Here is a 23,264-nt window from a genome sequence, read left to right as displayed (position 1 = left end):
TTGCACACACACATATAGCGTGCCCATAGGGACCGGCAGAGATGCAGCTCTTGCTGCACGCACTTCTCCATTCCATAGACAGAAGGCTAACATCTGCCTGGTTTCACTGCGATTTCCAGGACTTTGAGAATATGCCACGTACCTGCTGGCAGAAAATGCTATATGCTGGTGATTCATGTTCAGTTCTTCTTGTAAGTCAGTAACAGCACTAAATAAAAGACAAGGTTTTGTATATCTCTGTCTCAGAATTACAGTTTCTACCATGTTGTCACCCCTGTAGGCACTCACCAGGTTTCTCCTTTCAGTTCCTTGCTAGTAACTTCTTGAATAGACGCAGTAACTCCTTTCACTGCTGCAAAACACTGTTGCCCAAGGATCTTGAAAATGTCTGGATAGTTTCCACATCAGGATACCAGAACTACACACAACTCTTTCAGCTTCCTAATTACAGCCTATTACTTTCTGCATTGTATTTAGCTGTCTCTGGGAATTCACTTACGAGGTCAAATGCTCAGACCTCTTCAACGTAATATAAATCTTTCCTCTGCACTCTGATTAGTCTGTGTGACACAGCATGAACACATTGTTTAATAAAAGGAGAAAATTGTGCAATTAGCAGGTCTTCAATATAAACATGTCCTCCTTTCTGAATTGTATTTAAATAAAACAGTGTTGTTATAGTATTTTATAGCATTAAAAACTCAGCGCCACTTGCACTGCAAATAGCCAGGCCTTCTCAGAAAAATGGGCTGGGGGGAACAGGGGACAATCACACTTGGGAAAAAGGGCTAACATCTGTTTTATTTTTTTCTGCTTACACAATACAAGCTACTGTTTTCATGAGGGCTAAACCTTCCCTATTAGCTTGATTATAATAATGTATATTTATTCTTCTGTAGACTTGTTTTTGTCAGATCCTGTTTTTCAGGTAGGCCCTGTGAAAAGAAAACACATGGGTTTTGTACCAGGTCACTCAGGAATAGTGGGACAGCAAGGAACAAGCTCCATGTAGCAACAGCCCTTCACTGCATGAAGCTGAGATGCTCCAGGCTCAGCCATGCAGCAAGTGGGGGCCGATGGAGAGGAGGTTGGCAGCCAGCCTGTCTTCCAGAGGGACAGAAGTCCTCAGTTACTGATATAACATATCTTTACATCCACCTTGAGCATGTGCAGTGAAATTTTAGCTTCACTCAAGACAACAGTATAATTACCATTGGTCTCAAGTAAAATCACGGCTCACTGAAGTGAGTCAATAACATCTGAGAATCTGGTCCGAAACCTCTACTTCAAGAAGGTAAGACAATTTCCTTACGCTATTACAGCAAACGGATGCCAGTCCTTCTTAATTTCTCACACCGAGGAACTGCTCTCCTCCCAGCAGGCTGCCTCCAAACAGGGAGTTTCTGAGCACCTCTGACCTAGCAGAAACACAGGGGAAACCTCTGACTGTTAAAGCCTTGGCCTGTGCTGGCCCCAGGCTCTCCTGCCCATCCCAGGGAACAAGAAACACACATTCTGCTATTCATCACTCTGCAGTTCCCCATCCAGTCTTCCGTTCCTGCGTGAGACACGGGCTGAGCTAGCTGACAGCAGAAGAGGCAGCCACTGTGCAGTTTGGAAAGGATGCCTCTTCTGAAATACTTGGCTTCAAAGAGTATTTGAGAAATGATTCAACTGAAAAATACCACTAACGTCTTATCTGGGAACTTAACAAACTGCTTCAGACAGCAAACAGTGTATTCCTTCTTGTTATGATCATCCCTGGAGATGTACAGCTTTCTAAGCCCACCATTTAATCACTGATGAGAACCACTGACAGAAAACAATCAACTGCTTTTTGATAGAAATATAAATTAGCCTGTGCTACATACTCATTTAATTTGCTTCATGCTCATAAAAGCTTGACTATTCAGTGGGCTGTGCAGCTGAACAGAAATGACTCACTCCTGTCGCTGCATGAGCTACCCAGGTCTCTCCTCTGTTTGTGCAGATGTGTGGTGGAAGTGGGTGAGTAGATGAAGGCAGAGAACGGTGGCAGCCCCACCACCTCCAGACCTTGCTCCTACCACAACAGCCCCTCTCTGCCAGAATTTAGCTCTTGATCGTCTACCTGAAGCACAAGCCCTGGTTAAAAGCGCACAGCAGTGCCCAGGAGACAAACATTCAGAGTGAGATCACTGCATCCTGTTCTCGCTCTGAAGAACGTTTGATGTCACAGAGGATGCCGAACTGCATCTGAGACGTTAGTGGGAGGGATAAAACTTTTCAAATCACTGTCCCTCCCCCACCTCAAAGAATTTCAAAAGTTAAGTGATATCCAAAAAAACCCAAGAGTGTTTGGAGTGTCAGCCACAAGACATTGCTCTACCCAAGCATGCTAGTCTCCCTTGTTAGGTGATATCCCAGGAAGAGGATCATGACAGAGTAAAGCAAGCTGCTGGAATTAAATCCCAAAAGACATAATATTTCTTACAGTTTCAGAAATTCTGATCAACTACAGTATGCTAAGATCTTTTAGAATGTTTCTTTTAGCTTCTCTTCCCCACCACCACCTGTAATAAAATTTATCTTAGTTAACTTTAAAACTATTAAGAAAACTTCGTTCCTTGAAGGGAGGCTGTTTGTGTGTCACTTACTCAACATCGGAAACAAAGCCACCTGGTGTGCCCGTTACTGCCACTTCAGATCAAAGGTTAAAAGCAGAACAAAAGACCTCTTTTTGCTCACATTTACCTTTTAACTCCAGATATTTGTCTACAGATCTTTCCTCTCTGATCCTTAGTACGAGGATTCAGCCTTGGATTTAACTCATGAGGAAAATAATATTGCTCATAGACTAAATCAGTCATGCTCTGTCCAGGCAGTGCTTGAAGGAAAAAAGATTTGAACACTTCCTCACTCATCTCTGGAGAACATCTAGCCTTCCTAGCACATTATCTCAAGACCTTTTACAGTTCATCTGTTACCCATTTGACAGCATTTGCTGTACACCAAGCTTTGCAAGTATAAAGCATAATCTTAGTATTAGTAATACCATCATCAAAAAACAACTAAGAGCAATATGCCTGAAAAAAAGAGAAAAGAGCACCAGCCAACCTCTGAAGCTAAGCTGCCTGCTGCAAGTTCTAGATGGAGACAGAGCTCTGCAAAACATTTAAGAGATGCATTTACAATATATCAAGTCACAAAGTCAAATTTTAAGTGATCCCGTGTGATGTGCAAAATCTTTGCTAAATAATGCAGCATTCAGGATCTCAGCACGCATTGGTACAGTGCGCACACAGAGGACTGGGACAGGATGGTCCCATGGCTAAAATAAAGTCAATAATCAACCCTAAGATAGAAACACATCTACATTTATGGTAAGGTTATAGTGATTGGCTGTAGGAGCCACCAGGCATCCAGCCAATTTGCTTTTCCAGTCTAAGGAAATGCTCGGTTTGTTTGAAAAATGATTTTTTTCCTGCTGTGAAGAATGCATTGACGTCATCAAACTGGGTCTGTTGAAAAAAAGCATGGATCCAGGGTTGTGTCAAGAAGTTGAATTACAAGAAAAAGGACAGACATCTGCTTCAACTTTCTTTTAGAGTGACAGGGACTATTCCCAATTCTCCTTTATCACCTTCTCCAGAGAAGAACTGCTAGAGAGGACAAGTGACTTGCTACAAGTTTCAGTTTCTACTCTGCTTTATTGTGTTTCCACTCTGTTTTGTCGCTAGTGTGGGGTTTTTTTAGATAAACACTAGTATCTATGGCTCCACAGGCCTGTGTATCAGATCACTATTACTTCTAATAGGAATATGCTGTATGCCAGAACTCCCTGATCTGATTTGATGTAACACCATGCAGCACCCTTTCCAAAAAAAAAAAAAAAACAAACCACAACACCAACCCAAAAAAACTCAACAACACCAAAAAGAAAAAACCCAAACCCACAGGGTGTTCATAAACCTCTCTGATGACACATTGCTTTCCCACTTCTATGCTGTCCTGTCAGCTTCTCCAGCTGCAGAACAGGGTGTTTGGGCCAATACAGTGTTTTGCTACCACATCATCTGACCAAGAACCTTGCACTATACCACTGAATCAAGTGATTATAACTAGTACCTCAGAAAGGGAGAAAGGTAACCTCTAATTGTCACAATCTGGCCATGTCACAGTGCAACAAAATAGCCAATAGTTACAGCAGTTACAGATCATTTCTGGTCCACAAGACCATGGAGCAAAGGGTGAAGCTGATGGATGGAGCAAGGTCACTGTTTTAATGTTTCACAGAGAATTTGGGAAAAAAAGGGCAAAGTATTCCACCATAAAACTGTACTCGGTAAGAGCTGATGATGTAAGGACTGATGCCATTCTTTTCCCAATAGGGTTATCTGATGCTTGTGACCAGAGTCACAGAACGAAGCAGGTTTGAACCAAGGACGAAGGAGATGCAGGAGAGCTGCATGAGTAATGGATTGCTCAGTCTAATACTTGAACCAAACGTCAAAATTAGGTTGTTCTGAACATACATGAGGGAGGGGAGAGACAAAGCAGAAAAGCAAAATAAAACAAAATGCAGACACGATGTGAAAAAACATGACTCTACTTGGGCCCGATTATTATTTGAGCTTTTTCCTCTTCCCTTTAAACTTCAGGTTATTTACAAAACATGAATCACATACTTTAAATGAAATATTTTGTTATCTCCAAAGCATATATTTTGTGTTCTCTCCCATTTTCCAACCTTTTCAGCCAAATCAAGTTGTCCAAATACAATAGTTGTGTCCCCTAATCCACATTTTAAGGCAAACTTACTGTCTACTAAAAGAAAGGGGAATAAGTCAACATGTAGAAGACAGGAAAATGCAAAGTGAACAGGAAGACAATTGAAGTGAGGAGTGCATAACTCTTCTCAAATTCAACAGCTCCTATATTTATTATATTAAGGTAACCCAGTGTAAGTCTTCTGTGCAACAATAATCTTCTAACATGTGTTGTAGGTCAAAGGACAATTTAGGTTTGATGGAACTACTTTGGTTAAGTTACACTACATTAATCTAATTGCCCAATCTTAGTACAAAAGAACTGCTAAATAATTACCAATACATCAAAACAAATCTCAACCAAGTATTAAAAAAAACCAACAGTATATTTAAATTTAAAAAACCCCAAACAAACAAACAAGCACCCCAACACCCTTCTCCCCCGCCCCAAAAAAACCCCCAAAAACCACAAAAAAACAACACCAAAAACCCCTGTAACCATCTAACAAAGAAAGAAGTAGTAGAAAGCAAGTCAGATCTTATGCTTTTCCCCCACGCTGTTATCTTCCTTCTAGAATATAAATACGGATTCAACATTTTGAGATGAGACTAATACAATGCACAGGCCTCTGAGCCGTCAATCGTGTTTTATTTCACCTTGACAAATTTTTCTTCACCTGGAGAGACTAATTAAAAACTCAAAAACTTAGCAAATAATAAAGTCATAATACCCTGCTGGAGTCAGTTTCTCTAGGTGCCAGTAGGCTTCTGGAGAGGGAAGAAAAGGTTTGATGCTGGTTAAGGAATGAATACAGATTCCAACTCAGTGACTCTCAAAGCCAGAATACTGTAATCATATGTGTCCAAAATTATTCCTTGGGTGTTTTTGCAGCTAACTTGAACAGAATTTCCTATGACCATTGCACATGTGTGGACATAGAATAACACTAACAAGAAAAAAAAAAAACGATAAACCAAACCAAACAAACAAAACCAGAAACCCCCCACACACCAGTACAGTAGATAAATAAAAATCACCACTTTAATTCCAAACCATTACATTTTTAAAGGTGGAATAGCAAAAGAACTAAAAAGTCAGTCTCCTGTGTGTTAACTGTTCCTGGAGTTTGATCCCAGCTCAGTCTAGCCTCTCTTTGCCTGTTAGGAAAGGTGCAAGGCCATCTGCTGGTGAGCAAAACAGTGCAGCGTCTTGTACTGCTTAGCACTCCTCAACTGACACCTGAAATAAGCTTTAGATCGAGGGCGAGTAAAGAAAACAGACAATGCTGCCACTTTCACCAGCCAAAAGAAGCTGCTGCAACCCAAGGAACAGGTCAAAGATGAAAACACTGGCCTTACAGTACCTACTGATAGCAACTCAGGATGAACAAACAAAAAAAAAAATCATCCAAACACATTGCTGTCTCTTGGTTTGTATCCATTATATTTATTAAAAAAATCCCAAACAGCTACAGTTGTTAACTACATGCGGTATCACTCCAAGTCATATGCCGACACTATTGTTTTGACAAGAATCTGGTGGCTTCTCAAATGTTTCTCAAAGGTCCCTACCAAGACAAAAACACTCCACCGCAAAACAGATATATGCATGCAGTCATCACACCTCCGGGGGGGGGAAGAGCATAAACTACATGCAATAGATGTTAGCTACATTAGCAGAAGACATTGGATAATAAGGGCGAGCAACACACTGAAGTGTCATTGAGCGCTAAGCGATGCCTGCTGAGGGCCCAGCCACATCAGGTTTTGTTTTTAGGACAAACCACAATCCCCCAAACGATGAATTTGGAAACAAGTCTACGGAGCTTTCTGCTGCAGCAGCCGTCCAGATCCGGGCAACGCTGCTCGCAGTCCCTACTCCACCCCAGCTGCACGCAAATTTCCGCTAAAATTAACAGCCTGGGGTACACACTGATTTGGGTTTGCCCATTGGGAACTACAGACAGACGTGTAACACAGACACTGCACCCAAGAGAGGTGCCTCTCGTTCGTCAGACTCCATACTGCCACTGAGAACGCAAAAAGCTGATTGTTAACGGATACTCCAAAGGCTGCATCTCTAAAAATGTGTCAGCAGTACATTTCATTTTATCCGGAAGTGGTTAAAAAGCCTGAAATATTTAAAACAGCAGCTACTTTTTATGATATTATGAACCCAGTTTATCTGTATGGCAGCTAAGAGCCATGCCAGCAGAAAATCTGAAGGATTTCTCAAAATCTGAGTCATAAACCACTGAAAAATGGTGTTTAAAATGAAAATGTGAGCTCAACTGCAACCATCGTCCTCCCAAGGCAACAGCATCATGTCAAAACCTGAAAGATCAAAACACATATCGGTAACTGACACCATCATGTTATTTCTAACACTACGGAGGAGGCCAGACTATGGGCATTTCAAACCACTGAAAGCTTGCAAGAAAAACACAAGAAGTGACTGGAAATAGCTATGAAATAGAAGTCACTGGCTTGAGGAATCCTTTCAATAGAACAGCAAAAGGCAGTATCTTCTGCTGCAGTGAATTTAGCCTACTCTGAAAGACTGCTCTGCTCCTACAGATGATTGAGGACTCGCTGCCACAAGCCTGTCCCTACTAATATTGCAAAACTGGAGTTTCTGCCCTTGATGTGGAGGCAGTTGCTCTACTCAGCAGTTGAAGCACAAGAAGCAAGCGCCTCACACCCAGCCCAGAATCTGTTGGCGTTTTGCTTCGTGACCTCAGGGCCATGCCTGGCATTCACAAGCTGCCGAGCGGGTGCTCCCCACCCCGTACAGCCCAAACACCTCAGCCCCCGCTGAGAGCGTGGTGCCCAGGACACCCCGAGGGGGGGCCGGCATGCCCTTGCCTCCCCTTCACAGAGGGGAGCTCAGCGCAGAGCGCACGGGGCTGCCCGTGGGCAGAACCGTCCGTCCCACGCCCGTGGGGTCATTCGGGGGCGGAAGCTCCTGCCCGGGGCTGGCTCCCGACGCGGCGGGCACCTGCGGGCAGGGCGGGGAAGAGGCAGCTCGGCCCGCTACCAGCCGCCGGCCCCTCCGCTCCCCCGCCCCAGCGCCGGCGCGGGCCAGCATGGGAGGAGCCTGGCGTGGGCAGGGCGCAGACGGGAGCAGACCGCTGGCGGCTGTGATGGGACGGGCCCCGCTTTCGCTTTGCCGGAAGGTGCAAGGGAGAGCGCTGGGCAGCAGCGGCATGGCCCGGGCACTCCTCCCCCTGCTCCTCGTAAGTGTCTGCCTGCGCGGGGGAGCGGGACGGGCGCCCGGGAGCCGGGCGGCGGCGGGACGGGCTGGCGCTGCGCAGCAGGGCGGCCGGCGGTGGGGCCAGCCCCGGCCGGCGCCAGCCGTAGCCGGGGGGGAACGCGGGGTGCTGCGGCGGGCGGTGCTAGAACCGCTGCCTGGTTTCTGATCGCCGCCGGCCGCAACAAACTTTTTTCGCGATTTCAAGTAATTCATTTAGACGATTTTTTTCTTCTTTAAAAAGCCCATCTTCAAATTGAGGCACTTTATGATTGTACAGTCACTTCTTAGTGTGCCAAGCAGAGGGAAGCGGGCGTTGTGGAAAAGCAGAGGGAAAGAAAAGGGGGATGGATGCAGGTAGCTGTCAGGGAGCACCGGGCCGTGTGCCACAGCTGGGGGGGACCCCGGGACAGCTGCCGTTGGCCTCGGTCTGCAGCCACCTAGACCTGGGCGGAGATGTGGGCGACGCAGGTCCAACGTCCATGCGTAGACAGCACAGTTAGATCTGTGGCTGAGTATCTGCCCGGGCAAAGACCGCGCTAGTGAAAGCTGACTTGCACTGCACCTCTGTAATGCAGTGATCTGGTAAAGCAACATCAAAGCAAACGCCTGTGGCAGAGGAGTTTTGAACCACTACTGACTGTGACCAAGGAAAAGCTAGGGAAATAGGCCAAGTCCACTGGCACAAATTGCGGTGTTTATTGGAAGTGGGGCAGGGCTTTCCTTTCTTGGCTTAATCATCCACCATGCACAGTATGAGTCTCTGCAGCTTCAGAACTTAGGTCATGTGTCTAGGTTTGTCATCAGTAGAGTTACCTTCACAAACACTCATTTTGGAGGGCTACTGCCAGCAAGGAAGGTAAGGAAGTGTTTCAGCACCTGCTGCACAGGGATCTCTGCTGGTACCGGTGCATTAGGCCAAAGAGCTGTAGCGGCAGCAAGCTCCTCGGCAGGAGACCTTGGCACGTGCTGGTACAGACGGACTGGCTCTGCCCGCACTCTGGCAGAGCTGCCCGAGGCAGCCCTGCTCCGAGAGCCCAGGGGCAGGATAGTGGGGATCAGGCAGGTGGCAGTAAGCCCTGCTGCATAGCAGAGCCATGACCTGCCTGGAATTGCGGATGTGGTATACATTGCTTCACCAGCCCCAGTTCTCACCTATTTCAGAGAGAACTCACTGGAGTTCACATTCAAAATCTGTTCACAGTGTGGTTACATTGCTAATGAATGCAGTTTGCTTTGGGGTTTGGCAGCTTAAAATCAGATGGTAGGGTAAAAACTATTCAAATTCTGATCTGATTTACTATATAACAGGTAGTAAAATATTTAAAGTGATTCAAAGGGTTATATCCATGCCCCTGCACAAAGCACCAGAGCATAGTTAAATACAAAGCAGCAAACAACTAGCGGAAATGTCAGTCTAGCTCAGTATCTTAGAACTATTCAGAATATAAATTAAGGTAAAAAATACTTTCTCTTATCTCACTGCTCCCAGAGAATAAGTATCATTCCTATTCTTATTTTCCACTTGTTCCAAATTTTGGTAGCCCTTGGAAAGACTGTGGCACTCCTACATACTTTGTATTTATAAAAAACAAATTATGTTTGGGTTTTTTTTTTTTAATTAGCATGTTGTTCCACTACTAATAAATCAGTACAGCTGGACAGCATTTGACATATTGATTAAACCAGAACATGAAAGTAGCTTGTTGAATGAGACCTCAATTTGGTAAGCAACTCCACGTTGCATTAAAGTAGAAGCAGTTGCAGGGATACTCATGCAAAATAACAATGGCCTACGTAGTTAGAAAACATTTAACTTTAACCCTGTAAAACAAGCCACAAAGCCACATACCACTCAGAGACACACTCTAAAGGAATAGGCCATCTTAAGAGAGTGAAGTGTTATCTAAGTATTTTGTAATTATCTGATATGACTACAAAGAGGCAGTTTTCTGGAAATTTAGAAGACAGACTTTTGAAAACAGTACTCCTACATTACTGTGCTAACCCTTTTTTCTCATTTCCCAGACAACTAAAGCACACATTTAAATGTATGCCTATAAACAGCCATAAAGTCATGGGATGACCCAAGACTCCAGTGAAAACTACAAAGGCCCCAATTCTGGAAACATTTGTCTGCTCACATTTCCACAGTTAAGAGTGCCAATAAGAAACTGTTACAAAAGGAAAATGGGGAAAAGTTGATAAATTTCTACACTGTCCAGCTCATGTTCATCCTTAGCCACTACATCAAAGTGAGGTTGGAGCTGTTAATATTGCTCCAACTCTCCCAAACTGTATAGCATTTGTTAGGTGTTCACTAGTACAGTACTCCTAAAAACCAAAACCAAAATAACAACTCCCACCCCTCAATATATTGCCATAATTTGCACGTGAGTCAGCCAAGACGTGAATAGTAATGGATTGAATTTGGACAGCAACTATTTTAAGACACTGGACAGTAGCTGAGGCTTCTTATTCTCACAGGCACTGAACACGTGCATCACACTTGAAATTTAAGAAGCTCAGGATGCTTCTAGTTGCAGGGAAATACCAACTCCCATTGCTGGGCTTCAGAAAATGGAACTGGATTCTTTTTGTCCTTCTCATAAAAGACTGTAGAAGACGAAATACTATTTTTAGTGGTTATTTTGGTGCTATCAACTTCTGCCTTGCGGAGGCAGGGAAGAGATGAGGAAAAATGATACTGGAGATATTGGAAGCAGAAATTACTTATCATTGTAAAAGAACTGGAGTGGAGAATCCTCTTAACAAGCGGTGTGAAATTACTCTCTGAAAATACCATGCTGACAGGGTTAACGCAACGGAGATTAATTGCATAGAAAACTATTAAAATGGAGCTAACTCTAGCAACCATTTGTCAAAAGTACCAGAAGCAAATCAAAACTCAGAAAATGAGTTAAAGTTTTTCTCAGCTCCCACTAAGCAAAAAAAGCAAGAAAAGTCCCCTCTCCCCCTTTTTTTAAACACTTAGAAAGCCCCGATGAGCTCATGCATGTTGCCCCATGTAACAAATGTGGAGTGGAAAAAAAAAAAGCCACCCTATGAGAAGGCACCAGCCTTCTTGTCCATAGACATCTATGGATTCGAAATGGAAGAAGTGGTTTGCTAAAAATAAAGTGTATTACAAAGATAACAGGAGAAAGCAGACACAATTTTTTTTCCTCAGTGTTAAAAGTTGTAAAGCTTTAAAAACTCCTGTATGCAAATAACATGTCCACACACTTCCAAAGCAGAGATTACATACCCATAAGGTAGGTCTGCTGAAACTTTTCAGTTGAAGGAAGCTGACCTGTTACGAAGAATACTCTGATACAGGCAGAACTGGAGCCCTGAGATTCCCAAAAATCACACAGGTTTTCAAAGAAACTGAAGCTCCCGTCACTCTGCCCTGGGAACACAGATGAAAACAGGTTTCTAAGTCTCCTTAGCAGAGGCTTGTTGGTGAACGCATTTTGGAGGACTCTGTAGGAGTGAAGGAGAAGGAGGTAGAAAGGTCTCTTAAGTGCCTGGGCAATGCAAAAGGAGAGAAACCAAAAACTTTGTGCTCATTTGATAATTTTTATCAATTCTGCTAAGGATAGATATCCCCGCTTGATTGATTTTATTCCCATTGTCTGCTCAGTTCAATCTAAGTCTTCAGTTTAGATATGACAACTGTTTTTTAGGTTAGGATGAGAAAGGTAGAGTAGAGCCTCTATGAGTCATTTTAAGCTGAAAACATACAGCTGCTGTTCGAACGTACACATCACCAAAAAAGCACCTATCACCCGTGCCTCTGCGAAAGCCCCTAAAGTGTTTCCACTAGCAGCACTCGCTGCTCAGTGACAAGGAAAGCAATTAAGGTGTGCACAGGAAGCTAAATGACTATTAAATTTTTTTTCCTATAAGACATACCAAAATTTCTCTATGGCAGATGGATTGCTTTTAAGAGGGTGCAAATCCAGGAGAAGAAGAAAAGTTTGAAAAAAATTAGGGTGTTGCTTTGAAAGCTATAAAGTCTCCACAGTCTTCTCATTATTCCTTGTACAGGAAGATGGTGTAAGACGTCCCTGTGAGCAGAACCAACGTAGGTGTTTCGTTCTGCTTAAACGTCAAATTCTGAGAAGTGATCCCCACTTCTTGTAAGTGTACCAGGAAGTTCAACGTGAGCAACAGTGGAGGGCTTCCATCAAAAAGCGTTATATTTCTATCAGCATAGCTTGTTTGCATACAAGCATAAGCAAGAGGCGGAGAGACTTGTTCGCGTGAGGGAAGGCTGTGTCTGTGCACGCACTGTGATTGCAGGCGTTCAGTAAACACAAAAAGAAACTCAGCTAAGTTTTACTGGTATTAGTCGTTTAGAAAAATGTTTCCTTCTTTCATTATATCCCATTTTCTGCACAACTCTCTGTACGCTTTCTTTCTCTGTGCGTGCTCTGTGCTGCACCAGTGCCGTTCAGTTTCTCTGCTGTGCCCAGGTACGGTTTGTGGGTGCGTTAGGGCTGTGGTTATCTTCACTCGCCCTCTTCTCCTTACTGTTGCCCAGGGTCTTTTTTTGTCCCTCCCAAAAATGGCTTGACTTCTCTGGTCTAAAAAGGGGAGGTTTGGGTGCGAGAAGCAGGACAGAGAGCATCCGCATGTGTGCAGTGCTTCGCCAGGTGCGGCTGCGAGGGCGGGCGAGGAGGAAGAGGAGGAGCTGGGCCCTCGCAGCAGGTGAGCACCACCGAGGGGGCAGCTTCATCAGAGCCTCGGCCGGTGCTGCGCTCTTCGCTCGCCCTGCTGAATCACAGTTCCTCCGTCAGCGCGGGGAGATGAAAGGGTCGTTTCCCCACCAACTTCCTCACCCCACAGGCGGGCGGCATTTGCATTGGCCCACCATGTGCCCCAGCCGCGCCACGGGCCTTCAGGGTTGGAAGCCATCTGGTGCTGTTGGCTTTCCTGGGGTCACCAGAGATCCGTTGTGCTGCCTCAGGGCCTCCCTGCCCCGGCAACCACCTCACTTCCGAACCCTTCTGCTGGCCAGGGCCTCGTGGCGGGCAGGCTGGTCGGGGTGTCACCATCCTCCAGCTCAGAGAGCCAGCACGAAACGCGTCCCCCCAGTGTTGTCCTGTGACCGTCCCCTCGCTCGGCCCAATCCAACATGTGGCGGGGGAGTGATGGAGGTGTGGGGCTTCACCCTGCTTCAGGGAAAGCCAAACCAGACTGAACCCACGCCTCTAAAAAATAATTACTAAGAAGTAGTCAACTGGACTTTCTGTCCCAGTTTTTAGTAAGACAGTTCTCCCAGGCAAAAGGAAAACAAAGCACGCTAATTTGGCACATCCAGATGACAGCTCCTGTTGTGGCCTTACATTAACTTTAACCTTTTAACATCATTACACCGGAATTTAGCAAAGAGCACCCTCACAGCTTGGGCAGCAAAGGAAGAGAGTCAGAGCACTGAACAGGGGAAGTGATGGGCTGAGCTTCCATATACAGAGTTTCTCATGTGCTAAACTGCTTTTTTAGCGGCTAAACCTTCTCCTCCAGGTGCAAAGAAAGGCCTTCTTAATTTCAGTCAAGTTCCTAATACTACATAATTTAAAAACAGATGGCTGCTAAGGAAAGAAAATGCTTTTCACCTTCCCATCTCTGAATAGACTAGAGGATCAAAAGAAGCGGCTACTTGTACAAGTCAGCAGACAGTGGTCATATTGGTTTCTTCAATTAATTAGCCACAGATAACACTTCTGTCACTTGAGAGCCCAGTTTGAAATCCAAACTCATTTTTCAGTCAGTTCATATTTAAGATAATTAAAGATTTTTCTGCATCTAACTAAAGTTATGATTGGTATCCAAGCAGTTTAACACAAAATCATGAAGACTGAATTAATCAGCCATTAAGTATCACCCTCTGTCAGGAAAAAAAAACCTCGAGTGTAACAATAAGCAGTCCTCAAATTATTGGAAAGTTCCTTAAATATGTATATACCATGTCCCTTGCTGTTAAAATTAACAGATACATTCAAATTTGTATTAAGTTGCAATTCAAAAGTGTTCAAAGATAATCAACAATTCAGAATTAACCTCTTTCAAATATCCAAGACAAAATTAAAAATAAATTACTCAAGGTGTTTTGCATGCTGATTTAAAATGTGAGTGGATCTGTGATCGGCAGGACTTTTATAGTCCGTGCAGTGCACCGTTGGTATGAGGATTTGGCAGTTTCTTTGTGTTGCACCTCATTCCCCACTAATCTTTCCAAAAAAGGTACCCTGCCATCCCTCTCCTTCACAGCTTGGCCTATTCTTTCATTTTGCCAAGGACAATAGCATTGCTCCATTTCTTCCCAGACATCATTTTCCCCCCTTCCTCAGTATCTCTCACAGTGCATATCCCCAAGTCTTTTGTAAAATACGAAACAATATTTTTTTAATTAAAGAGGAGCAAGAACAGTGAACGTAGAGATGTTAAGACTTCAAATTCATCAAGGCAAGGACTGTCCTAATTTTTTCTGTTACAACTCCACACAGAGAGTTAGTAAAACACAAGTAAAATAAATTGTGAGAATGTTCAAATCACTCCAAACTATCAGCAGAAACTGGGCTAAGTAAAGGCAGGCTGTCCTGCATAACATTTCTAGGAGGGAATCTACTTGTCCAGGCAACAAGCATTACATAGCTCCATTATATAGACTTCTTATACCTAGTGCATGCAAAGTATATACAGAATTCTCCACAAACCATTGCCAAGAGGAAGGCAAACTATAGCAGATCTGTCCTCATTTTCCCACCTTACTCCCAAAATAGAAAAAAAAGAGTGGTTTGTTCTCTGGTCCATAGTGCTTTCTCATTGTCATGAAAAGAGGCAGGACAGCGATGGCTACTAAAGTTACTACTAACAGGAAAAAAAATAAAAAAGCAAGCACTATGCAATTTAACCTGACAGTGCATTCAGAGAAATGGATCAGGATGTAAATTAATTTGAAGGGAGAGTAAGACTTCTTTCAGGAATATGTAGGCGTCATATACTAAGGAGAAAAATAATTGAATTGGAAAACAAAGTGAGAACAAGATCATTTTAGAAATCAGATATTTTTGGCTGAGATTAAAACATTACTTTTTTTTTTTTCTTCAGAGATGCATTAACACTGTTCAGTTTGCAAGAAACAGTAGGGTGGCAAGAAATTAAGATATCATTTGAATTAAGGAAGTTCTCTATGAAACATTATTATTATTGGCTAAGAAAGGGCAGATTTAGGCACAGTGATCCGAGGCGGAGAAAGCTCTTCAAGAAAATAATGGGAGTTCCTTTGCTTTGCACTATAATTAGGCATACGAGGTAATTGTTACAACTCAGATGTATGGGCCTGTTTTCAAACATTAATTTTCAAAGTGATCAGTGCCTGTAGTGGTAGGGTTGATGGCATTAAATCTGTGTCCTCATTGTCCATTAACTCTTCCGAAGTAATGAACAACTTTCATAAGGGGGTGAATATTAGTATGTTTAGCAACAAAGTAACAGTACTGATGTAATGCTGTACTAGTAGTAAAACACACCTACGTTCCTTGACAGTTTTTTTGTCTAATTTGCTATTCTTCTCTCCTAGGTGATTGTCTTAATTAATGAAACACAGTGCAAAAATGATACTGAAGCTCTAAAACACATAGTGCACAATAAATTTATTACAGGGAGGATCATTGTTAAGAGAGAAGATAGATGTCAGAACGGTGAATACAGTTCAGGTGTTCAGTGTTGCAAGAAATGTAATCGTGGTGAGTATCATAAGACTGTGTCGAAAAGTCATTAAGAGTGGAAACCACAGCTTACACAATTGCTTTCTGCTGGGATAGCTAAGTGGCATGCTGTGGTTTCCTGAATGTGATGCTTCATTCTAGCTGTATCTTTCTCTATTTACAGGACATCAGACACTTCAAAAGTATTTCTTGAGCTCAGCGTACCGATAACTTTTCATTACAGATAGTAGCTCTCGCATAACATGCTTGTCACAAAAGAGCTAAGAATTACATACACATCTTTGAAAGAGGTTACAGTTCAAGCACAGGCTTTTGCCTACAAGACTCTATATATTCATGGTTTTTCCTATTTTGCATGTACAGTTTTGTTTGGTGTGTTCTCCATAGTCCTAAATTGGAGGAAGAGGGGGGATAATCAAATTTTATGTATACTAGATTCCTGAAGAGCATATATGTATACCTAAAGAATATAGATTCTGTCCATATTTGTAAATCAAAAAGTATTAGGGATTAAAAAGAAAGTCTGACATAGGTCTTAGAGCTGATGGCTTCTGTCCAAAGGTATTGCAAATCTTCATTCTGGTTTTTCTGTCTCTACAGGTTTTGTTAAAAATATCAGCTGCCCAACAGATATTAACAAACACTGTGTTCCATGTAAGAATGGAAAGGAATACATACATCATGAAAATGATTTGGAGGAATGTATGAGATGCTCTTCATGTGACAGCATATTAGGTATGTCTATAGAAATAGCAGCTCCAACAATGACTCTTTTGATACAGGATCTGACTGAAAAGTCGCCACAGTCCCTGAATAGTGGGTAGGATGCAGGTTAAAATGTTTTAGTGGTAGTACATGAAGGAATTTATGACAAAGTCATAAGTTTATCCTCCAGTTCCCTTTCATCAAGCACAAAGTAGGAAGAAGAACAAGCTACGTTGGCCCATTGTTTTTCCTTGTATCTGTCTTTGCGCAGCGGCCCTTGCAAAGCAGACCCTATACAAACTGGGTAGAGTTAAGGAAGAAAAGCTTGCTCTCTCCTTCACGCTCTATTTAAAAGAAGAGGGGTGTTGTAAGAAGCAGGGATGGGAGAAGTCCCAGTGGTTTCTTTCATAGCCTTTCATGTAATTAATAATATTATTTAAAATTGCTGGAGCTGATGGACTGGTGTCTTTTATACATGCAAGATGCCATGTGGGATGTAGGATCAAATTATGAGACCACAAGGCATGCCCTACTAGGTCAGGCCAGCAGTCCACCTACCCCAGTATTCTGCATTCAGCAGTGGAGGCAAGAGATGCTATTTAGAAAAAACACAAACAAACATGTCTACTTTCTGTGGTCTGTTCCCTGCAAAGTCTACCAGCATCCACAGTTGTGGGAAAGGACATTAGAAGGTCCATCCCTACCTAGTCATTTTGTGAGCCCTTTGTGCGTGAACCTGCTGGGGGACACCAGGTTCCAGAAATTCACTACCTGTTGCATAAATATCCATCATATATTTTAAAATCCATTGAACTGATCTCCTACCAGTTCCACCAGGTGTCCTGTACTTCTAGTATTCCTGGAGTTAGGGGATGATAGTTCTGCATTCTTCATATCCAAATTCAAGTTTGGTGAGCAGAGAGACAGCTCAACTCCAGTATGGTTGCATTCAGATCACCTGCTGGAACATCAATCTTTAGTGCTTTCCCCTTCCTGTAAAACCTCCATATACATAGAAATATTTCCTCTCATTAGCTACTATAGTAAGCATTTTTGGATGGATAATGGAGTAGAGCAAAACAATTCAGCATTTTGTACAGGGCCACAAAGGAAACTATCGGTTAAACCGAAGGGGAAAGAAAGGGTAATGGGCTGACTAATCACATTGTCCCATGGACAATATTGTAGTTGAAGTCAGTAGAAAACATTAGACAGGAGGAAAATTACCACTGAAGTTCCAGAAGAACCATTCTTAGGATCATTCGTGTTTGGTATTTCCATGAATGGTTTCAGCACTGATTTCACAGTACAGCTTCATCAAATTTTGTAAGATAACATGTTTTCCCATTACAGCAGAGCACTGAATGTGATAACTCAAAATTTCACTTCTTTTCCTATATGCCTATGAAAATAGCTTTCATAGTAGGTAGTTACTTTAAGTAATTTTTAATGCAGAAATAATTTTCCATAGATGGAGATAGCTTCATCATATGCACTGAGGATAGAAGAAAATTAAGTTACTTGTTCTGATACTTAAGCAGGGAGTATGTTAGCTAAGAGAGAGAGTGGAATTCCTTACCATTGGAGGTCCTCAAGAAGAGATAAATTTGTGGTCAGGGGGAGTAAAGAACTTCTCTCTGACATCAAGCAGGGAGATGTGTAACGTGATGATCTGAGTTTCCTTCTGGCTTTACACTTCTGAAAGGGAAGCAGCAGCTCATTTGGCGCTGCCAAAGGAGTCCTCTTCCAGCGATCCGTTTTTTGAGCTCTTGGCCAGCAGAGGTCTCTGTGCCATCTCCGCATTTCCAGTACTCCGGCAGCAGGGCTCTTTACAAAACTTCGCTTGTTCTTACAAGTAAGCCTCACCAGTGTGGTAGAGCTAAAAGCACGTAAGTCTGAGGACGAGAGGTTGTGAGCAGACGCCTGCTTTTTAAGGCCTACTTTTTCAAACTAACAAACTTTAAGAAATTTATTTTAGGTTTGGAGGTTGCAAAGAACTGTACCCCAGAGCAGAACACAGAATGCACCTGTGCAAAGAACTATTTTTGCAATTCTTCTGTACCATGTGGGCACTGTAGTCCATGCACCATGTAAGTTTATGCCTTCATTGTTAAATATGAAATTGTTAATATCATATGTTAGCAAGCTTTTTTCCAGCCAGTTTCAAGACGGAGGCTAAGGTAACGTGTAACCCGAGGGAAAACATACTCGTTTTCTGTTGCACTTAGCTTGTTGAGCTGACTTAGCTCAGTCAATTTAACTTGCATCCATGCAGTTTTCCAAAGGCACGCAGAAAAAACTTGTATATACCCACCAAGTCTGTATATACTTTTCAAGAAAATGTCATGAAGTATCTGAGCTTTCCTGTTGTCTTTGTGTGAACAACTGTTACATCTAGAAAATCATCTCCACACCTTTTTCCACCCCCATACCTTTCCGTACTATTTTCAGACCTATTAAATTCCAAACTCCAACATCTTGATATATGAAATATTTAGCTGATAAAAAGTGTTAGAAGATTTTGATTTGCTCCATTGACAGAGTTTATAAAAGAAAGAAACAAATCCCATAATAATTTTTGTTTGTGTTTTCTGCAGATGTGAAAGTGGTGTAATTGAAAAACAATGTACTTCAACTTCAGACACTGTGTGCGGCATGAAAGGTAGCATTTTAAGACCTAGCATGGTCTAGCATCTGCTGTATTTTGAGAGGCTATTGCAATTGTACTGTTCTACATGGTGGCCCATAGTGATTCCTAACAGCTAAGGGCATCATATCTTCTGGGCCCTGTACTGACCTGTGGAGCATGGTTGCTCTTTTCTCTTCATCACTGTGCAGATGTAGGAGCTATTACTCCTTTTTAGGGGCAGTTCATGATAGCTAAGACTTTAACAAAGAGGTAGCTTCTACTATTAGGAGACAACAGAAGTGCTCTTATAATCTGATGCAATCTTGTTTAAAATTTAGAGTGTGTTGCTGTATTGCATTTCTTGACTTAACTTTCATGTAATGTTTCCAATGTTCCAACAGAAACAGGATTGCAATGGTGGGCCACTGCTTTGATGATTATGGTTGTACTATTACTAATAGCGGGAGCAATATTCTGGTGTAAGTGATTCCCTATTCCTACCATACTCTGAATAAGATATTCAGCTGCTTACTCAGATGCTATGTTCTTAGGGTCCAGACAAGAGATACACTCTGTCCTGGATTTTAAAAATGCTTTTTTTTTGTTTCAGACAAGAGAAAATGGAAAAATCGTACAAGGAAGGAGAACCTAAATGAAGTAGTCCTCAAAGCAGTTGCTTCTTATGTAAGTATTGTTGCTTAGATCACAAAAAACCTCAGCTTCATGCAAGGAACTTTGTTCCATTTAAATTACACTGAGATTCCCCAGGCATGTGCATGCCTCTCTTCTATGACATTAATGAAGTAAATTTCACCATGAGGACATTTTTGGGAGAAGTAAGACAAACCCTGTATTATTTCTTCAGGATGTGTTGATGTGCTTCCTAAGTGACATGACCAGGATCAAACCTTCATAAATCATCAGGCCTCCACTGATGCAGGGTACCTGTCCCCATGTAAACTTTTAGGCAATAGCAATTGTGAGGCGATTCTCCAAAGTTACCTTAGTCAAAAGAGATCTGTCTGTCCTATCTGATTCCCTCGTTCATAGCACAAGGGAATCATGGAAAAAAACTAAAAGAAAATTGCAGAAGTCAAGTGGTGTGAAATGTGTTTATCCTCTTATACCAGGTTGGTGTTTTATGAAATGTTTCTGCTCATTTCTCTCTTGCTTCTCTTTTCAGGAGAATGTACCTCTCATACACAGAGGTAAGAGACAAGTAATTTCTCAAAATTCAGTAGAAGAAAAAAAAATACAGACATGTAAATCCTACACTAAAAAAGGGTATTTTTGTGTAGACTTTGCCACTGCCTAGAGCCATCATTCTAGCACAACAGTGAACACGTATTAAAGAAATGCCAGTTCATATTATCCTTATTAAGGCATTTAGTGGTATCATGAAAGTTTTGCCTCAGGAGGAATTTCTGTTGTATAGGAAGCAATTACTAATGAATAACAGGTGAATTTCTGTTCTGCATGTGGTACAGATACTAGGAGGCAGCAAGCTGAATTTTTAGAATCATGAATAATTACGATAATGGAGTAGTCCCACACCTGGCAGTGGGATCGCAGGAAGACAAACCTACCTTATGTTCAAGGGCAAATCCACAGTAGTAGCACACAACAGGAGGAGGACATAAGCTCCAAGCCTGCACCACAACAAAAGACCTGTCCTGTTCCAGGACCCTTACCAATGCTATTTTGAGCAAAACAGGTACATGAGGCATGACCACACTTTAATGATAAAGGAGGACAGAACAGGTTACAGAGGGAACTGAGATTCTATTTCAAGTGGTAGAAAGCAATATGGACGCAACCTTAAATATTTGAATTACCTAGCATTTGGCAGGAACATGTAAAAGTAGACCCGCTAGACATTGTAAAAAAACCACATATAAAACATACCATGTCAGGAATACCAGAAACTTAATCTGTTTTGGATAGGAAAAATACCAATTCTGAGCGCAGATGACAAAAAAGCCAGTAAGATATAAGTGCCAAGACCATTAATTTTCTTTTATGCTTCTAGATATTGACCTGAGCAGCCATGTTGCTGAAATTGTGGAGGAGATGACACTCCAACAAGTCAAGACATTCGTTCGTAATCACAAAGTACCAGAACCTATCATAGATCAAACTATTCGGGATTATTTGAATGATACATCTGAACAGAAGATTAAGCTGTTTCAAGTCTGGTATCAAAGACATGGGATGAAAGGAGCCTATGTAAACCTAATAAGAAGCCTAAGAGAGTTTAAAATGTGCGCTGCAGCTGATAAAATTGAGGAAAAACTGAAGGCAGCTGTTTCCAGCTGTCAGGAAGGGGGACAGTCTCATGGTGATGACACTGAGCAAAGCAAAACCTGCACTGAGGAAAGCAGAAAAATTCTACTATCAGTAGATAGTGCTGACCTAAGCAAAACCTGTTCTAGTAGTTTCGAAGAGACATAGCACGGAGTCATTTGAAAATTATTTCTGACTGAATTAGTATTTTTCTAATAATATAACAGCTTTTAAAAGACATTTTCATTGGCAGTTTGGTTCAAGAAATTATATGAACAAGGAACAGTTATGATTTTTGTAGCAGTATCTGTACTTTAAAAAAGTTTTATCTATTTTATTTCAGTTGTTAAGAACTGGGAGGAGAGGTTTTATGGCCTATTTACTAAAAGGTACAATATAAGAGTCCAGCTATAGGATTCACTACAAAAAGAAATAGTCATTACTTGAAGAAAAGGTTTAGTCTAAATGTGTGGTCCTGCATTACTTAATGTAATGTTTTGCTCACATTAAAAAATGCAACATCCCACAATTTTAAAGTGAAAACTCCAGTGTTACGAGTCTATGAAGCGTGCCGGGAAGAATACTTGAACAACAACAAAAAATAGCATACACCTGATTATTTTTTAATATAGGTGTTGCTGTATAATTAAATTCTACTCTGTTGTAAATGGGATTTCTCCCTTGTATAAAAGCACCTCTGTGTGTGCATATACAGAGTTTTGTATATATGTATTTATATGTGTATATATATACATGTGCAAGTTTTCTATGCAAAAGCTGCAAGTGCTAAGTAAAAATGATTGTTTCCCTTGTTGTCTGCAATGATTGCAAGCCTTTCCTAATGTTAAAACCCTTCAAAGAAGCAGGAGCTGAAGCAGCACAGCAGAACCGTGGTTTTTGGAAGGCAACCTGCACAAGCTCTATAAAGTCTCCATCAGCCAGCGTGCAACATTAGCTTTTCTAATGCAGGAACTGATACAATGAAAACATCATTGTCATTAAAAAAATAATAAATCCATATAGCGCATGACTTCTCTCTTTCCTTCTTATCATGCAATCTATAGATGTCATTTTTAGGTTTTCTTTTACTCAGGTCAGTAAATCACAAAAAGGGAGATCACTCCCCTGAAAAAAACACCTTACCTTTCCTCCATCGCAGAGCGCTCAGTTCCTAAATTCGAGGCCAGTAGTGCTGGGCTGCTTTGTGGCGAGGTCTTCCCCCGCTCACACACCCTTTATGCAAAGTCTCACCAAACCTCTCAACAGAAGGGGACACCTCAGTGGAAAGGTTTAATTTTTCCAGGTCACCCCGTAGAAGCAGGATGACTTTCTTCTTCGGCTCTGCCATCAGTTCCCAAGAGAGAATCTCCAGCCAAAACGTGAGAAGACCTACCTGGACCTGCTCCTGCCTGCCTACTGGGGCGTGCTGGGTGTGGGGTAGGGTGCCATTGCTGCCACCTGCGTGTGGGGTAGGGTGCCATTGCTGCCAGCTGGGTGTGGGGTAGGGTGCCATTGCTGCCAGCTGGCCCCGGGGCTGAGGAAAGGGCAGGGCAGGTCTGGCAGCAGGGTGCCAGCTGCCGGCAATGCTGGGTGCCCACAGCTGCGTGGGGCTGCTCCAAAAGGTCACGCTGCTGGAAGTGAGGTGCCTGGAAGGGTTGCACGCGGCCCTTGGAAACAGCTAGAAATGTGTGTATGGCATTCAGCAGGAGCCTGAAAGGAAAAGCAGGACTTAGATTATCTTCAAAAACTTTAAGCCTTTCATAGACTTGACCCGTGGAAGGTCTGAAGGCTGCAGAACATGTTTTTTTGTTGCCAAGCCCAGACCCGGTTCAGGTTGTACAGCACTTCCCCAGCTCTCAAGCATCACATCGATGCTAAATGCTTGGAAAAACCTTTCACCTCACTTTGGA

The 23,264-nt window shown here is 42.4% G+C and overlaps 1 protein-coding gene across 1 annotated transcript; it reads left to right on the top strand.

Moving 5' to 3' along the window:
* Positions 1 to 7,756: 7,756 nt before the first annotated feature.
* FAS (Fas cell surface death receptor) lies at positions 7,757 to 22,372 on the top strand. Its single transcript, XM_054832121.1, has 9 exons — positions 7,757 to 7,984; positions 15,590 to 15,755; positions 16,338 to 16,472; positions 18,421 to 18,532; positions 19,040 to 19,104; positions 19,473 to 19,550; positions 19,682 to 19,755; positions 20,255 to 20,279; positions 21,101 to 22,372. Exons 1-9 carry the CDS (start codon positions 7,835 to 7,837, stop codon positions 21,520 to 21,522), a joined length of 1,227 nt encoding a protein of 408 aa, XP_054688096.1. The 5' UTR covers positions 7,757 to 7,834; the 3' UTR covers positions 21,523 to 22,372.
* The last annotated feature ends 892 nt before the right edge of the window (positions 22,373 to 23,264 follow it).

Source organism: Grus americana, chromosome 7 (genome assembly GCF_028858705.1).
Source record: "Grus americana isolate bGruAme1 chromosome 7, bGruAme1.mat, whole genome shotgun sequence".
Lineage (NCBI taxonomy): Eukaryota > Metazoa > Chordata > Aves > Gruiformes > Gruidae > Grus > Grus americana.
The sequence above is the reverse complement of the archived record's forward strand: the minus strand, read 5'-3'. Positions and strand labels throughout refer to the sequence as shown.

Bases quoted from the DNA above. Each gene is read 5' to 3' on its own strand.
- FAS (XM_054832121.1), top strand. From the start codon at position 7,835: ATGGGAGGAGCCTGGCGTGGGCAGGGCGCAGACGGGAGCAGACCGCTG. The intron at 19,551-19,681 runs GTAAGTGATTCC...TTTTTGTTTCAG, and splicing joins AGCGGGAGCAATATTCTGGT to ACAAGAGAAAATGGAAAAAT. The intron at 19,756-20,254 runs GTAAGTATTGTT...TTCTCTTTTCAG, and splicing joins TCAAAGCAGTTGCTTCTTAT to GAGAATGTACCTCTCATACA.